This window comes from Oncorhynchus mykiss, chromosome 9 (genome assembly GCF_013265735.2).
Source record: "Oncorhynchus mykiss isolate Arlee chromosome 9, USDA_OmykA_1.1, whole genome shotgun sequence".
Classification (NCBI taxonomy): Eukaryota; Metazoa; Chordata; class Actinopteri; order Salmoniformes; family Salmonidae; genus Oncorhynchus; species Oncorhynchus mykiss.
Window position 1 is genome coordinate 39,314,973 of NC_048573.1, and position 22,778 is coordinate 39,337,750.

At 41.9% G+C, this 22,778-nt stretch overlaps 2 protein-coding genes across 3 annotated transcripts in view; both read right to left on the reverse strand.

Moving 5' to 3' along the window:
• Window positions 1–587, reverse strand: part of baz2a (bromodomain adjacent to zinc finger domain, 2A) — a 42,738-nt gene extending 42,151 nt beyond the window's left edge. Inside the window, exon 1 of the mRNA XM_036987945.1 lies at window positions 455–587. The gene's annotated coding sequence lies outside the window, so the exon portion shown is untranslated. The remainder of the gene's footprint in view (window positions 1–454) is intronic.
• Window positions 588–11,013: 10,426 nt separating this feature from the next.
• LOC110532024 (prostaglandin E synthase 3) lies at window positions 11,014–19,182 on the reverse strand. Of its 2 annotated transcripts, none has more exons than XM_021615610.2 (8): window positions 18,859–19,182; window positions 15,865–15,978; window positions 15,516–15,585; window positions 15,297–15,395; window positions 15,028–15,117; window positions 14,791–14,847; window positions 12,256–12,283; window positions 11,014–12,095 (listed from the first exon to the last, which is right to left on the reverse strand). In XM_021615610.2, coding segments are annotated over exons 1-8 (480 nt in total). In that variant the 5' UTR covers window positions 18,861–19,182; the 3' UTR covers window positions 11,014–12,075. The 2 variants fall into 2 exon arrangements, with proteins under 2 accessions (XP_021471285.1, XP_021471284.1); XM_021615609.2 differs by having other exon boundaries at window positions 14,980–15,117; window positions 18,859–19,176.
• Window positions 19,183–22,778: the final 3,596 nt, after the last annotated feature.

Genomic DNA, 22,778 nt, shown 5'->3' on the forward strand with positions numbered 1-22,778 from the left:
GAAGGGGATGCCCTGGCCAACAAAATAATGGACAATGAACGCCACGGATTGATCCACCGTAGCTAAAGCACAACGGACCCGTTTTGATAACGGGAAAACAATATTTTGGTTTGAGAAATATGTTTTCAAGATACCTTTTTATCAACTTGTGGTTATGTCGTAGATTACAAGTACATATTGTATGAAACGTCAAACCATTCGTAAACCCAAATGTTTAACTGCGTTTTTCAACATCCATCCCACGATAAACAGTAACATTAGCACGAAGAGCTAACTAACACTAGTAGCTAGCTGAAAACATTGGCGTTCTATACTACCGTAGCTCACTGCAACCGACATGCTTGGGCCATATCACAAATATGTGGGTAATGCAATAACAAACAGCAGTTAGTAATGTATTAGTTACTTTCGAATGACATAAAAATGTAATTCGATTGTACATCATTCTGCTTACCATCTCACACTGGCTAGGCTAACTGCCACACGTGACCATGCGCTCGCGGATATCACCCCCTTGGATGGACCATGAATTTCTCTCATCCACAGATCAACTAGCTACCTAGATTATCTGTGTAGCTAGCTAAGTGTTCGTCGACGTAAATCAAAATGTAGCCCTCTGATTAAAAAAATAATAATAATTGGTTTCTCACTATGGCTATGTTTAATTTAAAAAAACTATTGTTGTACATTTATTTCATGATAACATTAGCTACTTTGACGTGTCCAGTTGAAGTTGATTCATGTAAATGTTCGCTTGTTAGCTAAGCTAGGTCAATATAGCTAAACCATCTAGCTACAGTGGCTAACGTTATCCAGTTGCTTATCAAAACGGTCAACAACGAAAACAAAAAAGGGCTTAACAGGGCTTGTAATGTTAGTGAAATTCAATAACAAAATTGCTCGAGCAGTTGCATTAAGCACGTTTCGTTTTGGTATTGTCGATATATTGACTAGCTAACGTTTGTTCATGTGTGTACAACAGTATCTACATATTTTCAAATTAACTTTAATTCAAAACTCGCTAGTAGATAAGTGGCTAAAGCTCATTAAATAACGTAATTTCCAACCAGCGAGATAGGCCTATCTGGTTAGCAACACCGGGCGCAGTTAACATCTGATTTCATGTCCTTCTCTCCAACAAAAACAATCCTCCAAGGATGCCGTGAGGTGAGATATAGCTAGCTAGTTACATTCAATGCAATCGGGTTTACATTCTAGAATTTGCTGGTTGTTTCAACAATCGACACCGCTAAATTCAAGGTTATTTACAATAAATCAGCAACTGAAGTTACACCGTAGTGTAAAACTAGTTAGCTAATAACAGTCACAGCGGGTAGCTAGCTACATTAGCTAATAAAACTTATGGAGAATCGAAACATAGTAGGTCGTCTTGGAGTCTCATTCTTGTTTGCGTTACTGAACATTTTGGATGCTCTTTTGTTAGCAAGGTAATAAGCTCATTGTTTTTGCTGTAACGTTAACGTTAGTTGCCTTAGAAATTGTGAGACAGCATTATCCTCACAAACAAAAGTTTTCGCCATAAAATGACATTAAAACTGCCTAACCTTGTAATCCTTGGATTTCAAAGGCACCGGTGCCTTTGATCCTCCGATTGAACAAATATGGTTCGAGACGGTACAGGCGATGTAAATAATAAACAGGTTTTCGCTAACCTTTGGGTTTCAAATTAGCAAACATGGCTGGTGTTTGAGCGCAGCCATGATTACAGAAGAGAAAGAAATCGAGCCGCAAGAGGAAGTGAATGGAGGGTACACAGCCTGGTGAGCTCTGGGTCCTACCGCCGAACTATCATACAATTACACTTGTCATCTGATGTACTTAGGCTACACACAAAAATGAAGGTATGGATCAATACAATGTAATTAAAAGTACGTATGAATTTGAGTATAAACACATGAGTATGGGAAACCGAGTTAGATAAGTATATTTGGTATAATACTAGACACAGAGTATATACATAACCTACTGGTACTGAAAATAGTTATCACAGTGTTATTTCAGATTACAAATGTATTTGGCCTATCGTCTCACACAATTCACTGTCATCAGGGACCATATTGAGCATTTTCCAAGCTAAAAGTGCATGGCCTGAAACGTTCAGCTACATGCAAAACACATTTCAGCAACACTGAAACCATCTACATTTTAAGTTTTTGTCTGGAGAAACATGTTACTCCTACAACTGGATTGAAGCTTCCTTTGCCTGAAATTAAGGGGTGGACCGCTGTGACATCTTCATTTTACCCTCATTCAGATCCATGTGGATTTTATGTTTTTATTGTCTAGTGCTCATCTGCTTCAAAATAAATTGTCCTTTGGGAGAAATAAAGTTGAAACTTGACTGTCTCGAGTATAGACATCATGAGATTAGTTTGTGCCATTTTTTATAAAGATAGCCCACTACAAAGTAGGGATGTGGTCTCTCACACCATATGGTTCTTGTGTTGAAGGCCTGCAAATTCAGTGTAGTGCATATGTGTGCTGCTCTGCTACTTTTAATATACTTATACACTGCCACAATTTTAACCTATTCATTTCCTGTTACATTGTTATAAAGTCTAACATTTCATGGTAAATGATTCTGTTAAAGGATTACTTAGGGATTTTGGCAATGAAGCCCATTATCTACTTCACCAGGATCAGATGAACTCATTAATAAAAAAAATGTATGTATCTTCGTGCAGTTTGAAGGAAGTTGCTAACGAGAGTTAGTGCAATTGCTAACTAGCATTAGCGCAATGCCCAGAGGTCTATGGTATCAGCTAGCATGCTAGTAGATACTATAGACTTCAATGGTTGCACTAACGCCAGTTAGCATTGGCTCACGAAAGTACCTCTAACTTCCTTCATACTGGATGCAGAGACATGGTATCCATGAGTTCATCTGACTATTGGGAAGTAGATACAGGGCTTCATTGCCAAAATCCCGAAGCAAATCACTTTTAATTAAATTAATGTTTTAATTTTGCAATATTGTGGTATAGGCTACTACATCTCCTATAATGAATTAGGCACATTTCCAGAATGAGAACATAGATTTATATTAAAGGAATAGAACAACCTACATTCTAGGCTTTCATGAATTTATTTTAGTGCAATAAAATTCATGGTAACATAACTGCGTGCAGGTGTTTCTATTAATTTCATATGACATTTGTTGAACCCTGCACCTGTCTAATTCTTGGAAGTGTGTTCTACAGTGGCCTACATTTGAACAGACACACACACTTTATCATTGTGCAAAACATCATTGAACTTTTATAAAGACTATCCAATCCTGCAGCAAAAGCCTGCTCTGTAGGACACAAGTTACACCACATAATATACAGTGCATTTGGAAAGTAAAATTCAGACCACTTGACGTTTTCCACATTTTGTTACGTTACAGCCTTATTCTACAATTGATTAAATAAAACATGTTCCTCATCAATCTACACACAATACCCCAAAATGACAAAGTGAAAACAGGTTTTTAGATTTTTTTTGCAAATGTAAAAAATAAAACAGAAATATATAAGTATTCAGACCCTTTGCTATGAGACTCGAAATTGAGCTCAGGTGTATCCTATTTCCATTGATCATCCTTGATGTTTCTACGACTTGATTGGAGTCCATCTGTGGTAAATTAAATTGATTGGACATGATTTGGAAAGGCACACACCTGTCTATATAAGGTCCCACAGTTGACAGTGCATTTTAGAACAAACACCAAGCCATGAGGTAGAAGGAATTGTTCTTATAGCTCCGTGACAGGAATGTGTTGAGGCACAGATCTGGGGAAGGGTACCAAAACATTTCTGCAGCATCGAACGTCCTCAAGAACACATTGGCCATCATTCTTAAATAGAAGAAGTTTGGAACCACCAAGACTCTTCCTAGAGCTAGCCACCTGGCCAAACTGTGCAATCGGGGGAGAAGGGCCTTGGTCAGAGAGGTCGCAAAGAACCCAATGGTCACTCTGACAGAGCTCCAGAGTTCCTCTACGGAGATGGGAGTACCTTCCAGAAGGACAACCATCTTTGCAGCACTCCACCAATCAGGCCTGTACGGTAGAGTGGCCAGACGGAAGCCACTCCTCAGTAAAGGAACATGACAGCCCGCTTGTAATTTGCAAAAAGGGACCTGAAGGACTCTCAGACCATGTGAAACAAGATTCCCTGGTCGGATGAAACAAAGATATTGAACTCTTTGGCCTGAATGCCACGTGTTATGTCTGGGGGAAACCTGGCACATCCCTACGGTGAAGCATGGTGGTGGCAGCAGCATGCTGTGGGGATGTTTTCCAGTGGCAGGGACTGGGAGATTAATCAGGATCGAGGAAAAGATGAACGGTGCAAAGCACAGAGAGATCCTTGATGAAAACCTGCACCAGAGCGCTCAGGAACTCAGACTGGGGCAAAGGTTCACCTTCCAACAGGACAATGATCCTAAGCACACAGACAATGCAGTAGTGGCTTCGGGGCAAGTCTGAATGTCCTTGAGTCGCCCAGCCAGAGCCCGGACTTGAACCCGATCGAACATCTCTGTAGAGACCTGAAAACAGCTGTGCAGCGATGCTCCTCATCCAACCTGACAGAGCTTGAGAGGATCTGCAGAGAAGAATGGGAGAAACTCCCCAAATACAGGTGTCCCAAGCTTGTAGTGTCATACCCAAGAAGACTCAAGGCTGTTATCTCTGCCAAATATGATTCAACAAAGTACTGAGTAAAGGGCCTGAAAACATATGAAAATGTGATATTTCATTTTAATACATTTGCAGAAATGTCAAATAACCTGTTTTGATTTTGTCATTGTGGGGTATTGTGTGTAGATTGAGGGATAAAAAAAAAAAAAAAAATTAGAACTAGGCTGTAATGTAACAATGTGGAAAAAGTCAAGGGGTCTGAATACTTTCCAAATGCCCTGTTCAGTTCAGTTTTATTTAGCCAGAGTTTCATTTCACAAAATGGGCACATTCAAGAAAAGCATAAAACAAATACCATACATACATACATTACTCATCTCATATGTATATACTGTACTCGATACCATCTACTGCATCTTGCCTATGCCGTTCTGTACCATCACTCATTCATATATCTTTATGTACATATCGTTCATCCCTTTACACTTGTGTGTATAAGGTAGCTGTTGTGAAATTGTTAGGTTTGATTACTCGTTGGTTATTACTGCATTGTTGGAACTAGAAACACAAGCATTTCGCTGCACTCGCATTAACATCTGCTATCCATGTGTATGTGACAAATAAAATTTGATTTGATAATATTGTTTACTCAAAATAAACTGATTTTTAATCGATAACTATTGCTTTCTCGTTAAGCCATTTCCCATTATCCCCTTTATTGTTGAACCCTTTTCAACGCACTACCTCCTCTCGTCTCACACTTCCTAATCGTCTTCCACAGCTTTCATGGCATAACTATTTAATTACTCTCATTCAATACCGAATACAAACAGCGGCTCTAGGACCCGACGGGATGTCTCCCTCGGAATCATTAGAGCGCAAAGTGTGTCTGGTCAGAATGCAACAGGAAGTGATGATGAGATAGTATTGAGATGGGAGGTTGTCGTTTAAAGATGCTCTATGCAGAAATCAATCCGCCATTTCCTGGTTGCTAAAATTCTAATAGTTCGCCTAATTTCCGTTAATGTCACAAAACAAGGAAGTATAGTGTAGAGAATCATTGTACCATCTAAACCGCAGTGAAATATATTTTCCATAACCAAAAAAGTATTGTATTTTCAGCTGGTGTACAAAACCGAAAGTAAAAGAAGCTGAAACGGAACTTAAGCAAGGGAGGCATAAAAATAGCTCACATTGAACACATCAACCGCTTCTTTGGGTGTGTTTGTATATTCACCCTGGAGTGCAAGTGTGCTCTGGGCGTTCGTGAATTCAGAGTGCTGTCAGATTGTCCATTCGTAAATTCAGTGTCTTTCGCTCTCAGAGCGTTCAGATCACTATCTCGTTTGTCTGAGGAGTAGGGTTGTAGGTTTGATCCGAGCATTCTGACCTCACAACAGCAGTCAAGCACCCAAGCAAAGTTGGATAGCTAATTCCAGATACAAATGAGAGAACACCTCACTATGACCATTTTACTTGCCCTAGCAGAGTTGGTTAGGCTGTTTTTATGTTATCTAGAGCAATGGTGACTTACTGTGCTGCTGGCAACAATTCAATTACGTTTTCTTGCCGACTATTACTGAGACCTGTCATATTCAACGGGTGTGGCGTGTTCGCAAATCAAATCACATTTTTATTGGTCATACACACATGGTTAGCAGATGTTAATGAGAGTGTAGCGAAATGCTTGTGCTTCTAGTTTCGACACTGCAGTAATATCTAACAAGTAATCAAACAATTCCCCAACAACTACCTAATATACACATATTTAAAGGGGTGAATGAGAATATGAACTTATAAGTATATGGATGAGTGGCATAGGCAAGGTGCAATAGATGGTATAAAATACAGTATGTGCATATGATATGAGTAATGTAAGATATGTAAACATTAAAGTGGCATTATTTAAAAGTGACTAGTGATCCATTTATTAAAGTGGCCAGTGATTGGGTCTCAATGTAGGCAGCAGCCTCTCTGAGTTAGTGATTGCTGTTTAGCAGTCTGATGGCGTTGAGATAGAAGCTGTTTTTTAGTCTCTTAGTCCCGGCTTTGATGCACCTGTACTGACCTCGCCTTCTGGATGGTAAGCGGTGTGAACAGGCAGTGGCTCGGGTGGTTGTTGTCCTTGATAGGGTTGCACATTTTGGGGAATATTCAGAGGTGGAAACTTTCCGTGGGAATTAACGGGAATATATGCAAATTAATATGAATATAATTTAAATGTAATGTTTTTTGCATTGGATATATTTACCATATTGTATGGAGACAGAAACATAAACATTTTACCTTATCATAAGTAGACATAATTGCAAATGATTAAATCCGTCCAATAGAAATAAAAACAACAATTTCGTTACGAATTGAACTTTAATTAAATGAGTTGACTCTTCACATAGGATCATTTCACTGAACAACAAAAGGGAATATTGAATGATCCCCAATGATCATCTACCCAAAACTTTTTCTGTAAAATGATAGTCTGGAAACTACAATTTTGGTTGTGTTCCTCTCAGGCTTCCATGTCTTCTCCCTAGACCTCTATGTCCACTTCTTGAACATCAGACTCTGAGGCCTCATCTTCACGGTCACTTTCCAACCTTGTTGAGGATGGCTTGTTGTCAGGCTCAAATTTGCCCGGATGGCCACCAATTATTGTATTGGTCAGCCTGTTGTGTGCTTTGGCGTGTGTGTGTGTTCCCAAACAAGGACCATTTGCGCTCTGAGGCGGCTGATGTTGGTGGGATTTAGAGGATGATAGAGGCAACAGGGGAAAGAGCCTCAGATCCACAAAAGTCCCTTCCACCGGGTGGTTGGTGAGATATGTTGACTGCCATATTGCATCTCATCCCAAAGCCCTTGCTTGGAAGTGTACTTCGCCAGACTGCCAAAAACCTTGCCCTCATCCAAGCCAAGGTGGCAAGACGATGACACCATAGGCCTTGTTGATCTCTGCACCAGACAGGATGCTCTTGCCAGCATACTTAGGCTCCAACATGTAAGCTGCAGTGTGTATGGGCTTCAGGCAGAATTCTTCACACTTTTTGATGTATTTCAGAACTGCAGTTTCCTCTGCTTGAAACAACAGTGAAGTGGGCAGGACAGTATGGATTTCTTCTCTTACATCTGCAAGCAGAGTCTGAATAACAGACAGGATGGCATTGTCTCCCTCAATCCGTGCAATGGCTACTGCTATAGGTTTCAGGAGTTTCAGGCTGTTTACCACTCTCTCCCAAAGTACATAATCCAGGAGGATCCTCTTCATGGGGCTGTCCATATCGGCAGACTGTGATATGGCAATTTCTTGGAGAGACTCCTTCCCCTCCAGGAGACTGTCAAACATGACAACAACACCACCCCAATGGGCAGCTTCAAACTGGTGCTCTTATTCTTCTCACTTTGCTTGGTGAGGTAGATTGCTGCTATAACTTGATGGCCCTTCACATACCTAACCATTTCCTTGGCTCTCTTGTAGAGTGTATCCATTGTTTTCAGTGCCATGATGTCCTTGAAGAGCAGATTCAATGCATGAGCAGCACAGCCAATGGGTGTGATGTGAGGGTAGGACTCCTCCACTTTAGACCAAGCAGCCTTCATGTTCGCAGCATTGTCTGTCACCAGTGCAAATACCTTCTGTGGTCCAAGGTCATTGATGACTGCCTTCAGCTCATCTGCAATGTAGAGACCGGTGTGTCTGTTGTCCCTTGTGTCTGTGCACTTGTAGAATACTGGTTGAGGGGTGGAGATGATGTAGTTAATTATTCCTTGCCCACAAACATTCGACCACTCATCAGAGATGATCGCAATAGTCTGCTATCTCTATGATTTGCTTGAACTTCACTTGAACTCTGCATCCAGCAAATGAGTAGATAAAGCATGTATGGTTGGAGGGGGTGTATCCTGGGCGAAGAACTTTCAGAAATCTCTTCCAATGCACATTGCCTGTGCGCATCAGAGGTGAACCAGTTGCATACACAGCTCGAGCAAGACATTCATCAGCATTTCTCTGACTACGTTCCTCCATTGAGGCAAAAAAACATACGATTTCAGGAGGACCATGAGCTGTTGCTATCGATAAGGTGTCTGATTCATAATTTTCACCTCGAATAGAAGCAGAGGGACTTTTGTCAGAGGTTGCTTGTTGTGAGCGCTGAGGGAACATTATGCACTTGGCCAGATGATTCTGCATTTTTGTTGCATTCTTCACATATTACTTGGCACAGTATTTGCAAATGTACACAGCCTTTCCTTCTACATTAGCTGCAGCGAAATGTCTCCACACATCAGATAGTGCCCGTGGCAATTTTCTGTAAAGATTAGGGGGGGGGGGGATTAGAGAGAAAAAAACCATACAATTCCATGTACAAATAGTTAAGCAGTTAGATTAAACAACTCCTTTGTAAGATACATTTTTTTATGAAACATTAACACTCCTCAGTTAGCGGGCTCAAGCAAGCTAAAACCCACATGGTAGCAAAAACGAACTTGCAGAAATTATTAAATTAGAAAGGATTGAAACACACGTTGCTGTAGGCTATTATTTACTAGTTAACAAAAAAATAATGTCAAATAAAATATATTCACCCCACCCAGTATTGTAATCAAAACTTACCAGAAAGCATGTTGTCCTTGGCTCAGACAGTGTAGTAGCGTGGCCTCAATAGCATCTCATTAGTGTGCAAGATCTTGAGAATCAGCTGTACATGTGATGGAAAAGTGCAATGCACATGATGGAAAAATTCACTGTGCATGCAGAGGGTTGCAATTCCATTGAATTAGGGATAGTTTAACCAAAATATGCCACAAGACCTAGAATTGCCTTATGAGTAGCCCATAAAAAAAGCCCCCGGTGATGCGTTGTGCAGACCGCACCACCCTATGGAGAGCCTTGCGGTTGAGTGCGGTGCAGTTGCCGTACCAGGCTGTGATACAGCCCGACAGGATGCTCTTGATTGTGCATCTGTAAAAGTTTGTCAGGGTTTTGGGTGACAAGCCACATTTTTTCAGCCTCCTGAGGTTGAGGCGCCGTTGCTCCTTCTTCACCACACTGTCTGTGGTTGGACCATTTCAGTTTGTCTGTGATGTGTTCGCCGAGGAACTTTCCACCTTCTCCACTGCTGTCCCTTCGATGTGGATAGGGGGCTGCTCCCTCTGCTGTTTCCTGAAGTCCACGATCATCTCCTTTGTTTTGTTGATGTTGAGTGAGAGGTTGTTTACCTGAAACCACACTCCGAGTGCCCTCACCTCCTCCCTGTAGGCTGTCTCGTCGTTGTTTGGTAATCAAGCCAACTACTTTTGTGTAGTCTGCAAACTTGATGATTGATTGCATCAAGTATTCTGCGTGTCAGATGATTGGACATCTGAAATCTGATAAGATCTCCAGAGTGAATTTACTAACACACACTTAGACTTGTTTTCAATTAGTATTACATCCAGACAACTCACATGAATTTAGTCATCCCTAAAGTTACAATTACAAAAATACCTACAGAAATTGAAAATGATTTAATATTGTATGTACAACATTTATATTTTTAGTGACACTTTTCACCCATCACACTGGAATTTAACGCAGTATGCTTTCTTTTTTTAAATGTTTATATATAGCCCTATTCTCATTTAGTGTAATTAGACAGATACTGATTCTATATGTACTTTGACATTTAATGCTTGTTGTAGATAAGCATAGTTCTCAGTGGCCATCTTTCTCAGTGGCCTCCCCATCCCCTATACCCGGTGGTCATCCGCTGCTCAGACATGTCACTCTCCTCTCCATCATTTCACTTTTTCACCCCGAAAGAACAGATGATACAACATATCCTCAAAATGTTGATTATAAACTGGATGTTTCGAGCCACGAGTGCTGATTGGCTGACAAATGTGTTACTGCTCCAATTACATTGGTAAGTAGTTTATAACAGCAATAAGGCACCTCAGCTGTTTGTGGTATATGGCCAATATACCATGGCTAAGGGCCATTTCCAGGCACTCCACGTTGTGCATAATAACAGCCCATAGCCATGGTATATCACCAATGTACCACACTCCCTTGTACCTTTTTTTGCTTAATTAGTACAGGCTATTGTAGCCTATTTAAAAGTGCAAGGTTGGGGGGGGAAACAAGCGTGCACCCAAGCGCTCATGACATTATTGGTGATAGATATTGAACACGGAGCAGAATTATTTCTAGGATATTTATTTTCCTTCTTCAGCGAACAGCTGTCCAAATATGTCTGGAGGCATACAGCTTTATACAGTAGCCTGTTCTTGGTAAATGGTTTTGGAAAAACAGTGATTCATGTATTTCAGTAGCCATGTCGCACCCTAAAACTGCTTTGACACGCATAGACAGTCTTCAAAACACACACACACCGTGTGAAACATGAGTCTTAGTTTATTAAAAAGACAGACAATAAAAAATAAAAAAAATCCACTGCAATTCAACATCAATTTAAGTTCTTCAGCCTGTGATAACCTGACAAGTTGACATACACACCAATAACGACGCTTCTATTCATCTCCCCAGACTTACATTTTCTTGACAGTGCAAATATAATTTGGTCATTATACAAGTTTACCATCTCATATCAACAACCCACTCCCCACACAAGGGATATTTTAACTGCCATAACTCTAAACAGATGGAATATTCTTTAGGGTACAAGACAAATCCAGATGTTTACAAAGGCCTAAAACAGATAGGAATGTGTATGCTCTATTCCTGCGTAAATGTGTGATGAATAACTCAACTGCTGTTGGATCGCAAATAGTAATACAGGATTAGTCAAATAACAAAAAGTGGGGAGCAACATATCAAGTCAGATGCCTGTAATGAATTCCAGAACATTTCAAATCTAAATGAACATAACATTGATAAACTGTTTGCGACATAACAGGTGAGGAAGAAAGGGAACATGTAAGCGTAAAGGCTAAGCTACTGAAACACGGAACCGTTTCTCTGATCACTATCTATATGCCACAGGGGAGGGAGGCTCACAAGTGGGAACCAAACAGAAAATGTTCAACTGTTCTGGTACACTGCTCAACTAACTTAACACAGAACCTTGTGGGGGAGGATAAAAGAGATGTTTAATTACTTTTCATTACACTTGACAATCTCTTCACATGTATTGCTTTCTAGGTTGAGGATGACTATACAGTACATCCGTAACAAATCATGAATACTTAATCTAATAATAGTAAAAACAGGACACGCCAAGAGTGCAGCACTGCAAATGGAAGTGGAGACTGCTACTCTGTACAACACTATGCATATCAACCTTAAGTGGACTGATTGGAAATTAGCTCTGGAGCAGAGGCTATGGATTTAAACATGGCTACCGACTCATATCTGTACAGATTTTTTTCCCCCAGTCTTCAATTTCAAGATAGTTTGATTCTTCCTTCCATCCCTCTTCCAGGTTTGAGTTTTTTCATTCCAAATCAGGCATTTCTGGGAGAAAAAAAAAATATTAATAATGGAAAGTAAATAAATGGCCATGTGATAAAAACAACAATATACTTCGGATAGCACTTAACATTTCTGGGTTAAGGGATGTCAGAGTATAAAAATTATTAGAAATCTCAGTGTGATGAGAAAACATTTCACTTACTTTCATCGTCACTATCTGCAGACTCATCCTAAACAGGAATAGAAATAAGCATGAGAAGTTGCATATGAAAAGCTCCTGACTGACAATTTAGTCGCATTTTGCGACCCGTTTACTTGGCTGTGGAAGTTCAATTTGTAATTGGTCGTATGGATGCGAGCTGCACATTCTACATGCAAAACTTCCTATTTTTCTAAGGGGTTAGGTTAAAACCATGATTTGCTCAAAAACAGTTAAGAGTATTATCTTCATGATTCCTGCAATGAAAGTATCTGCCATGGCCCAGTGCCTGTTTGGCTGGGGACTGCTGCGGTGACAAGTGGGCCACTCACTGCCCTTCCCGGGGGGGGGGGGGGGATAATGCTCTGGGAGAATCTCTTCTGATATACGGTTGTCACTATTGAAGAGGCATTTCACAGCTTTCTTATTCATTTCTCAACTCTCAATATTGAGCTCAATAGCACCCTTTTAAAACAAAGATATTTTAAAGGCCTATGGCTTTTGAGATATAGAGCGCGCGAAATGCACATCCGCCATTGTGATTGCATAAGTCTCACTGGGAAGTAGGCTACAACTGCAAAGTTTTTTAGGAGATTACATTTACTGTTAGATTAATACATGGATACTAGCATTGGGTATTAGTTAGCAATCTAGCATTTGAGTTTGTACTTACTCAGGTGGTGAATTGAACCTAGATTAGTGCGTAAAGATTTGTTCAATAGAGATTTATTTGCCAAACAAATCTGAAAACTGGGTTCTACTAAGCTAACATGTGGACATACAGAGACTTGTTCCGAAGCAACTCCTGCGTTGCTTGGCTGTGTGCTTAGGGTCATTCTCCTGTTGGATGGTGAACCTTCGCCCCAGTCTGCGGTCCTGAGCAGGTTTTCACCAAAGAGCTCTCTGTACTTTTCTATGTTCATCTTCGCCTCGATCCTGACTCGTCTCTCAGTCCGTGCCGCTGAAAAACATGCCCACAGCATAATGCTGCCACCACCATGCTTCACCGTAGGGATGGTGACAGTTTCCTCCAGACGTGAGACTTGGCATTCAGTTCAAACAGTTTAATATTGGTTTCAGCAGACCAGAGAGTCTTGTTTCTCATGGTCTGAGAGTCTTAGGTACCGTCTTGCAAACTCCAAGCGGGCTGCCATGTACCTTTTACTGAGGAGTGGCTTCTGTCTGGCCACTACCATAAAGGCCTGATTGGTGGTGTGCTCCTTCTGAAAGGTTCTCCCATCTCCACATAGGAACTTTAGAGCTCTGTCAGAGTGAACATCAGGTTCTTGGTTCACTGACCAAGGCCCTTCTCCGATTGCTCAGTTTGGCCCGGCAGCCAGCTCTAGGATGAGTCTTGGTGGGTTCCAAACTTCTTCCATTTAAGAATGATGGAGGCCACTGTGTTCTTGGGGACCTTCAATGCAGCATAATTTTTTTGGTACCCTTCTCCAGATCTGTGCCATGCCATCATGGCTTTGTTTTTGCTCTGACATGGACTGTCAACTGTGAGACCTTATATAGACAGGTGTGTGCCGTTCCAAATCACATCCAATCAATTGAATTTACCCCAGGTGGACTCCAATCAAGTTGTAGAAATATCAAAGATGATCAATGGAAACAGGATGCACCTGTGCTTAATTTTAAGTCTCATAGCAAAGGGTCTGAATTCTTAGAAATAAAAACAGTAATACCCATTTTCACTTTTTCCATTATGGGGTAGTGTGTAGATTAAAATAAGGCTGTAACGTAACAAAATCTGGAAAAAGCCAAAGGGCCTGAAAACTTTCCGAAGGTACTGTACTTCCATACAGTTCTTAAACTGGTACTAGGGACCTTCAGACGAGTCTTATGAGCCTTATGGTTGTCCTAGAGCAAAACAACCACATGTACGTGTTCGTAGTGTGTCGGCCAAATTGTTTGGACGATACATACAGAAATTGGCATCAGTAGTTGTACTGACCTCAGACAAGTCCCGTGACTCCGTGAGAGTCTCATCTTTCCACAGAGGGGTCATAATAGTTTGGCCAAACTGAACGATTTGTGATAAGGGCGATTTTCGCAGTGTCACCATGGCAGATGCCGAAGACCGATATTGGCGGATTGAGACGCACCCCACTCAAAAAACATATCTTAAAACAGGGATTATGATGGATTTTTTTTCTTCGTTAATTTGATTTCCACAGGGCCACGGAAATTGTAGAAGGGTTAATAAAGCACTGAATATCTTTATAAAGACGATTACTCATTTTCTCTATTGCATGCCGCCGCAGGAAAAACTGGTGCAACCAAATCATGGGCTGATGCAACCAACTGGAGAAACCTAGTGGCAACAGTGCCACCAGGGGAAATTTGTGTGACTCGCTGATATGACCGTCGCAATTAAGATTTGAACATATTGTGCCTCACACATTCTTCTAAAGGGACTGATCAGTCATTAGCAAGCCCATACACAAGAGGCACATGACATTGTGTTTTTGTACAAAGTCAAGTAAAGTGAAACGGAGAAAAAGAGAATTAACTCCACAGAGTAGCTCTTACATCATCAGCACCATCTAGATCAGGTAGGTCATCTTCCCCTCCCATGTTGTTCATCATCTGCAATCAGAATCACAAAGAACAGTCTGAGCCAAATATCATCATGTTGCCATGTACTCATTTGTACAGTCTTGGCCCAACCGTCCATACAGCAATCAAGAGCAAGTTCACCAGTTGCCCTAGGGCCCTTACTTTAGCCATTGCTTCTTGTGTGTTGAACGCCATATCCCCATCTCCTACCTCTGAGAAACGATCGAAGTTGCCTAGCTCCTCATCCGAATCGTCCTCCCAGTCTTTCCAGTTGTTAAAGTCGACGCTGAGCCAAGTTAGCTGTTGAAGGATAACACGTATGACAAAAAGGCTTGCAGATGCTCGTTTGGAGGTCATCTTCCTGGCTCCTTACATGCATTTAGAATTCAGCGTGTTCCGAAATCAATTATCAACCAATACTTAAGCACAGAATGTTTATTTAACTATATATGGCAAATACATTAGACACTAGAACTGACCTTAGCCTTCTCTTTTGTTAGCCTCGGCCACGGCTTCCCAGGTTCTGCTTTTCGCAAACAGCACAACACTGACCGATCTGTGCGTTTGTGCATGGATTCCTGTGTGTGTGGGTACAAGAGACACGAACACTTTTATTCCGCAAAATAAAGTTCCATTACTTATACCTCATGCAATCTGAGGACAGGGTGACAATGTAATGAAGTGATTGAGTGCCTCACATTTTGATCAATGGCTTCGAAAAGGTCTACTTCATTCTCGTGTTTGACTTGGTCAGTTCCTCCAAGACAACTGGTAAAGGGAGGGGTGAAAAGAATTCAGCATAAATTTGACTTAAAATGGATTCTCCGGTACTTATGTATACTTTTTAACCAGTAGTTATGAAAGTAGCACTCACAAGCCAAAGTGGGCCCCGACACATCCAGCCCAAAGTGGGAGGGTTAAAATATACTTAGTAGTTGCTAAAGTCCCGGAGCACATATTTAAAATGAATTAGAAGGATTTTCAGATGCCTAGAGCAGTTCGGCAAACTTTTTCTTTAAAACTCCATTGACAGATGTCATAACTCACCTGAAAGCAAACTTTGCTTTCTCGAAATTGATCTTGACATCCTTGCTGTCCGCTACGCAGAACTCGATGTAGACAGAGTCCCGTCTGTCATACCACTTAGCAGTCGCTGGATGCCTGGAAACACAGATCAAGAAACTCAATGAATGCCAACGTACTACATAATATTTTGTGAATTGAGAAAAGCCCACCCCCCCCGCAGGACAGAATGGTTGGCTTCAGTAGAATCAGAATAGCAAAAGTTACTGTATCTACTATCATCACTGGAGAGGGAGAATCTCCTGCTGGTATATTCCAGCAATGTTGTCTTGGATCGCAAACTGCATGCAAATCACCCTAAATCATTACACTGATCCTACAGCTGTACCCAAGGGTAACTCCTACCCCAGTGATACTAATAGTGGGAGGCGGGGACAAACGGCTGTGAAGCACCTGCATGGAGCAGGTGGGACACAGTTGCGAGTTGTGACACAAAGGCTCACCGTCAAAGACAGGTGTATCAGGTTGCCAATAAGGAATCAATTTGCTGCAAGTACAGTAAAGGCAAGATGGTTCCAAAACGGAAAACGGCTGAGCATTTATTAAAAAGCAACCCGGCTGTCAACAGATTCACGGTGATCATATCAAAAGAGGATGGAAAATACTGATGCTCTGTCAAAGCTGATTGAAACATCTATAGCTCTTCAAAACTGGCATTATGTCATGCCAATCACATATGCAAAGTTCACTGTGCAAACTCAACTGTGATCATTTAAAAACATTTGATTTTTTCATTAATTTAACTACCCCCCCCCCACACTTTGTTATGTTACAGCCTTATTGGAATGGATTCAATTGTTTTTGTCCCCCCTTCAATCGATACAAAATACCCCATAATGACAAAGCACTCAGTACTTTGAAGAACTTTAGGCAGCGATTACAGCCGAGTCACAAGCTTGGCACACTTGTATTTGAGGAGTTTCTCCCATTCTTCCCTGCAGATCCTCTCGAGCTCTGTCAGGTTGGAGGAGCATCGCCGCACAGCCATTTTCACGTCTATCCAAAGATGTTCGACCGGTCAGGGCTCTGGCTGGGCCACTCAAGGACATTGGAGACTTGTCGCACAACCACTCCTGCTGGAAGCTGAACCTTCAGCCTGAGGTCCTGAGAGTACTGTAGCAGGTTTTCATCAAGGATCTCTCTGTACATTGCGTAGTTCATCTTTGCCTCGATCCTGACTAGTCTCCCAGTCCCTGCCGCTGAAAAACACCCACATAGCATGATGCTGCCACCACGCTTCACCTTAGGGATGGTGCCAGATTACCTCCAGATGTGACACTTAGCATTCAGGCCAAAGAGTTCAATCTTGGTTTCACCCAACCAGAGTAACTTGTTCCTCATGGTCTAAGAGTCGTTTGGTGCCTTTTGGCAAACTACAAGCGGGCTGTCATGTGCCTTTTACTGAGGAGTGGCTTCTGTCTGGATAGTAACATAAAGGCCTGATTGGTGGAGTGCTGCAGAGATGGTTGTCCTTCTGAAAGGTTCTTTGGAGCTCTGTCAGAGTGATCACCGGGTTCTTGGTCACCTCCCTGACCAAAGTCCTTCTCCCGATTGCTCAGTTTGGCTGGGCGGCCAGCTCTAGGAAGCGTCTTGGTGGTTCCAAACTTCTTTCATTTAAGAATGATGGGGACCATTGATGGTTCATGGAGCCCATTGATGGTTCTTGGGGACCATCAATGCTGCAGACATTTTTGGGGACCCTCCTACAGATCTGTGCCTTGACACAATCTTGTCTCTGAGTTCTATGGACAATTCCTTCGGCCTCGTGACTGGGTTTTTGCTCTGACAGACATTGTCAACTGTGAGACCTTTCATTTTGTTGACAGGTGTGTGCTTTTCCAAATCATGTCCAATCAATTGAATTTACCACAGGAGAATGCCAATGAAGTTGTAGAATCAGCTGTTTTTATTTTAAATACATTTGCTAACATTTCTACAGACAAGTTATATATTTGTCATTAAGGAGTAGTGTGTGTACAGGTGAGGGGGATTTCCCCCCCCCATTCATTTTAGAATAAGGCTTTAACATAAAATGTGGGAAAAGTCAACGTGCCTGAATACTTTCCGAATGCACGTTAGCTACTATTAAGGACAGTCAACAATGAGCATGCTGTATAGCAATCTCGCTTGGCTTCCATACAGCTACAGTCAGCAGTAGGATAAACAGTCTTTCATTTTGTTGAGAGCAACTGGACATTATCTAACCATTTGCACGGTATGAATAAACATTTCGTCCCAGCAAAACGATGCATCGTTCATTATTTCTATAAATCCTCTTAAGCTGGCTAACTACTTAGGCTAGATAGAGCTCTTTGAACGCTAACGTTACATCTCGTGAATGGATTTCCGTTCTGTGGCTAACGTAAGCTAACTAGCTAGGTAGGTAAGGCCAACCCATGGTGATTTATCTATATGCTAACTAATCTAGCTAGTTAATAAAGTTAATCAGTTGTAGAATATGTTTTGCTACCTGGCTAGTTAGCTAGCGTTAGCTCACTGGAACATGGACAGGAAAACACGCCATGCGGAGCCATGCACTTGACCACACTAACGCGTTAGCTAGCCAGCCAACTTCCGTTACTGTAAGCTAGATAGTTAGCCAGTTAACTAGTTAGTTTCTACTAATGGGCAAAATTCCCATTAGCCAAAAGGGACTGAGTAAACAGAAAACTAGTAAATATTAAGTTGGCTAACGTTAGTAGCTAGCGCTAGTTATCAAATGATGGTCATTGGCATTCTCATGAACTTGCATTGTAAATTAGCTTGGTAGTTAACAGATAGCTATGAAAGAAGGCCCATCATCGCTAGGTGTTCCTCCCGTCTTTCGCAAAAGCATGTTGGTATGCTAGGTAGCTAGCAGCATAACGAACCCAACGACGTTAGCTAGCTACTGGCGCTAGCGTCCTTTTGCTGGCTAAAATTGTACAGGAGCACGCGTTCGCCATTCCTCAAACTTACATGTCTTGTTGTATGTCAAATGCCGTTGTGATCGCCGTCTCCTTGGGGATACACAATTCAATTTAGAATACTGTCCTTGTGGGGATTTCGTTTCAATGGGCTGTAGAAAAGTGTGCGCGAACTACAGAACTGTGTATTGTATTCTACACACTGCAAGGCCACCCTGTCTTACACCTCGAGGACTCCGAATCAGACCTGACGCTGTGACGCAGCTACCGCGCCTTCGACGTTTCTAGAGCCTTCACGAGCAGGGTTGCCAGGTCAAGTCACATTTTCTTAAGCCCAGTGAACTACTCAACATTCTACGGCAAGGCCTGAACACTAGCCCAAATGTTTTGTTTTTCTGCAGCAAGAGGGGAGTTGCCACAATTAGCCCCCCAAATATATATATTTTTTACATAACGTTATCGAGCGAATTAAGGACTATTGACGTAATTTAAAAAATAACAAATGTTAGGCTATTTTTTGTCAATTGTGCCAGATGTTAAAACTACAAACCGTTATAGGTGGCATATTTGCGAGATTGACTTGTCATTTCAATAGGCATAGGCTAATTACATTTCCCCGATAGCCTAGGCAAGATGTAAAATGGACGATTTAGCAGCTTGCTTAGTTCAAATTGAGACTCATTTAACGTAAATAACGAGGTAAGAAGTGCTCCTGTTGCCCAAACGCTTGCTGGAATAGGCTACTGAGGATAGGGTTGTAATTTCAATCACTGAATCATATTAATAATATGGAGGCTAATTATTAAATAGTTTGCCAGCACCAGGTAGGCTACACAAGTGGCACACGTTTATTTGCAATGCCGCCCGTGATTTCAACATATTCATTGAATTAAATGGTTGGATACAGTAACCTACATAGGCATATAAATTACTAGGCTACTTAATGGCCAACATATGTATCCTTCTCAACATGTAATGTCAGTTTCATTGTGGACTTCTCCCCATAACAGAACTAACTTAACTTCAATTTGAAATGTCCCTCGCTCGATTACCAATGACTGACTGCATGTTTTGCTTGATATGGTTTTCCATAAGCAAAGTCGACATTAGAAGGCAGTTTCAACCAATTTATCTCCTGCGCTCTATGGCGCCTAAAGTCGTTTTCCTGTGCTTTGTCGCGGTATTTGACGCACATCAGCGCGTTAATATTTTATGGAAAAGGTTAAGGAAATCGGTGTCTCCATAATGACAACCTAAATAGCATACCTACAACTGCTACGTTGTTGTCATGACGTGCTTCTGTCTTGGGGATCCTGAGTGGCAATGCAGTGCTAGAGGCGTCACTACAGACCCGGGTTCGATCCTGGGTTGTATCACAACCGGCCTTGATCGGGAGTCCCATAGGGTAGCGCACAATTGGCACAGCGTCGTCCGGGTCAGGGAATGGTTTGGCCAGAGTAGGCAGTCATTTTAAATACGAATTTGTTCTTAACCTTTATTTAACTAGGCAAGTTAAATAAAATGCCTCTTCACTCACGTGACTCAGCTACCATATGTTTTTACATTGCCAAAGCAAGTGAAATAGGTAAACAAAAAATGCTCAGTAAACACACACACACAGAAGTTCCAAAGGAATACATTTCAAATGTCATATTATGGCTATATAATGATGTGCAAATAGTTAAAGCACAAAAGGGAACATAAATATGGGTTCTTCACTGTTGCCCATCTCTTGTGGCAACAGGTCACAAATACTGCTGCTGTGATGGCACACTGTGGTATTTCACCCAGTATATGTGAGTTTATCAAAATTGGATGTGTTCGAATTCTTTGTGTGTCTGAAATCTCACTCACTCTGCCTGATAATCAGCAGCAGGTCACAGTGAAATATATACACTGCTCAAAAAAATAAAAGGGAACACTTAAACAACACAATGTAACTCCAAGTCAATCACACTTCTGTGAAATCAAACTGTCCACTTAGGAAGCAACACTGATTGACAAATGTCACATGCTGTTGTGCAAATGGAATAGAAAACAGGTGGAAATTATAGGCAATTAGCAAGACACCCCCAATAAAGGAGTGGTTCTGCAGGTGGTGACCACAGACCACTTCTAAGTTCCTATGCTTCCTGGCTGATGTTTTGGTCACTTTTGAATGCTGGCGGTGCTTTCACTGGTAGCATGAGACGGAGTCTACAACCCACACAAGTGGCTCAGGTAGTGCAGCTCATCCAGGATGGTACATCAATGCAAGCTGTGGCAAGAAGGTTTGCTGTGTCTGTCAGCGTGGTGTCCAGAGCATGGAGGCGCTACCAGGAGACATGCCAGTACATCAGGAGACGTGGAGGAGGCCAACAACCCAGCAGCAGGACCGCTACCTCCGCCTTTGTGCAAAGAGGAGCACTGCCAGAGCCCTGCAAAATGACCTCTAGCAGGCCACAAATGTGCATGTGTCTGCTCAAACGATCAGAAACAGACTCCATGAGGGTGGTATGAGGGCCCGACGTCCACAGGTGGGGGTTGTGCTTTACAGCCCAACACCGCGCAGGACGTTTGGCATTTGCCAGAGAACACCAAGATTGGCAAATTCAGTCAGTCATGGTGTGGGGTGGCATTTCTTTGGGGGGCTGCCATTAGGTACCGAGATGAGATCCTCAGACCCCTTGTGAGACCATATGCTGGTGCGGTTGGCCCTGGGTTCCTCCTAATGCAAGACAATGCTAGACCTCATGTGGCTGGAGTGTGTCAGCAGTTCCTGCAAGAGGAAGGCATTGATGCTATGGACTGGCCCGCCCGTTCCCCAGACCGGAATCCAATTGAGCACATATGGGACATCATGTCTCGCTCCCATCCACCAACGCCACGCTGCACCACAGACTGTCCAGGAGTTGGCGGATGCTTTAGTCCAGGTCTGGGAGGAGATCCCTCAGGAGACCATCCGACACCTCATCAGGAGCATGCCCAGGCGTTGTAGGGAGGTCATACATACACGTGGAGGCCACACACACTAGAGCCTCATTTTGACTTGTTTTAAGGACATTACAAAGTTGGATCAGCCTGTAGTGTGGTTTTCCACTTTAATTTTGAGTGCGACTCTAAATCCAGACCTCCATGGGTTGATCAATTTGATATACATTGATAATGTGATTTTGTTGTCAGCACGTTCAACTATGTAAAGAAAAGTATTTAATAAGAATATTTCATTCATTCAGATCTAGGATGTGTTATTTTAGTGTTCCCTTTATTTTTTTTGAGCAGTGTATATTAAGAAAAATGCCAAACCCTAGATAGCAGCATACTTGACCCCAGGTAGCCTAGTGGTTAGAGCGTTTTGCCAGTAACCTAAAAGGTTACTAGCTCGAATCCCAGAGCTGACAAGGTAGAAATCTGTCACTCTGCCCCCGAACAAGGCAGTTAACCCACTGTTCCTAGGCCGTCATTATAAGAATTTGTTCATAACTGACCTGTCTAGTTTAATTAAAAAAATAAGTGGTTGACCTGGTCTGACCACATATCTACGGTTGCTCTTCCTAGCCTTTATCATGATGGGGAAACACCCTGTATCAGGGGTTAACATACCTACTCTTCGAAACACTCTGGGTTGATGCCTGGTATATTATCATAAGCATCAGTCAGGTATTTCTAGGGTATCAAATTAATTGCATACTAATGCTTGAAATGGTTTGGTGCCCAAAATATCAGACACTACACTTTGTATTCCCATTTACCAACCTTCCGAGTGCATGCCACAGCTTCCTTGATCCATCAGTAACTCAAGAGGGGCAGTTTTCACTTGACGTCTTCTGATGAGTCATAGTAACAGTAGATAGATTTCCAGCACCAGCTCATGAAAACTCCACCCTTCCGACTTAAATCTGTGGTGCACTCCTCTGTGTAGAATGTCTATTGAACTACCGAAATGATAAGATATCCAGTCCTACAATATTATTTAAGACAAAGGACTTCTGA

Coding starts and splice junctions, on each gene's coding strand:
- LOC110532024 (XM_021615609.2), bottom strand. Junction 15,396..15,515: donor TCGAAGCCATTGATCAAAAT/GTGAGGCACTCA, acceptor CCACACACACAG/GAATCCATGCACAAACGCAC. Junction 12,284..14,790: donor ATCTAGATGGTGCTGATGAT/GTAAGAGCTACT, acceptor ATTCCTGTTTAG/GATGAGTCTGCAGATAGTGA.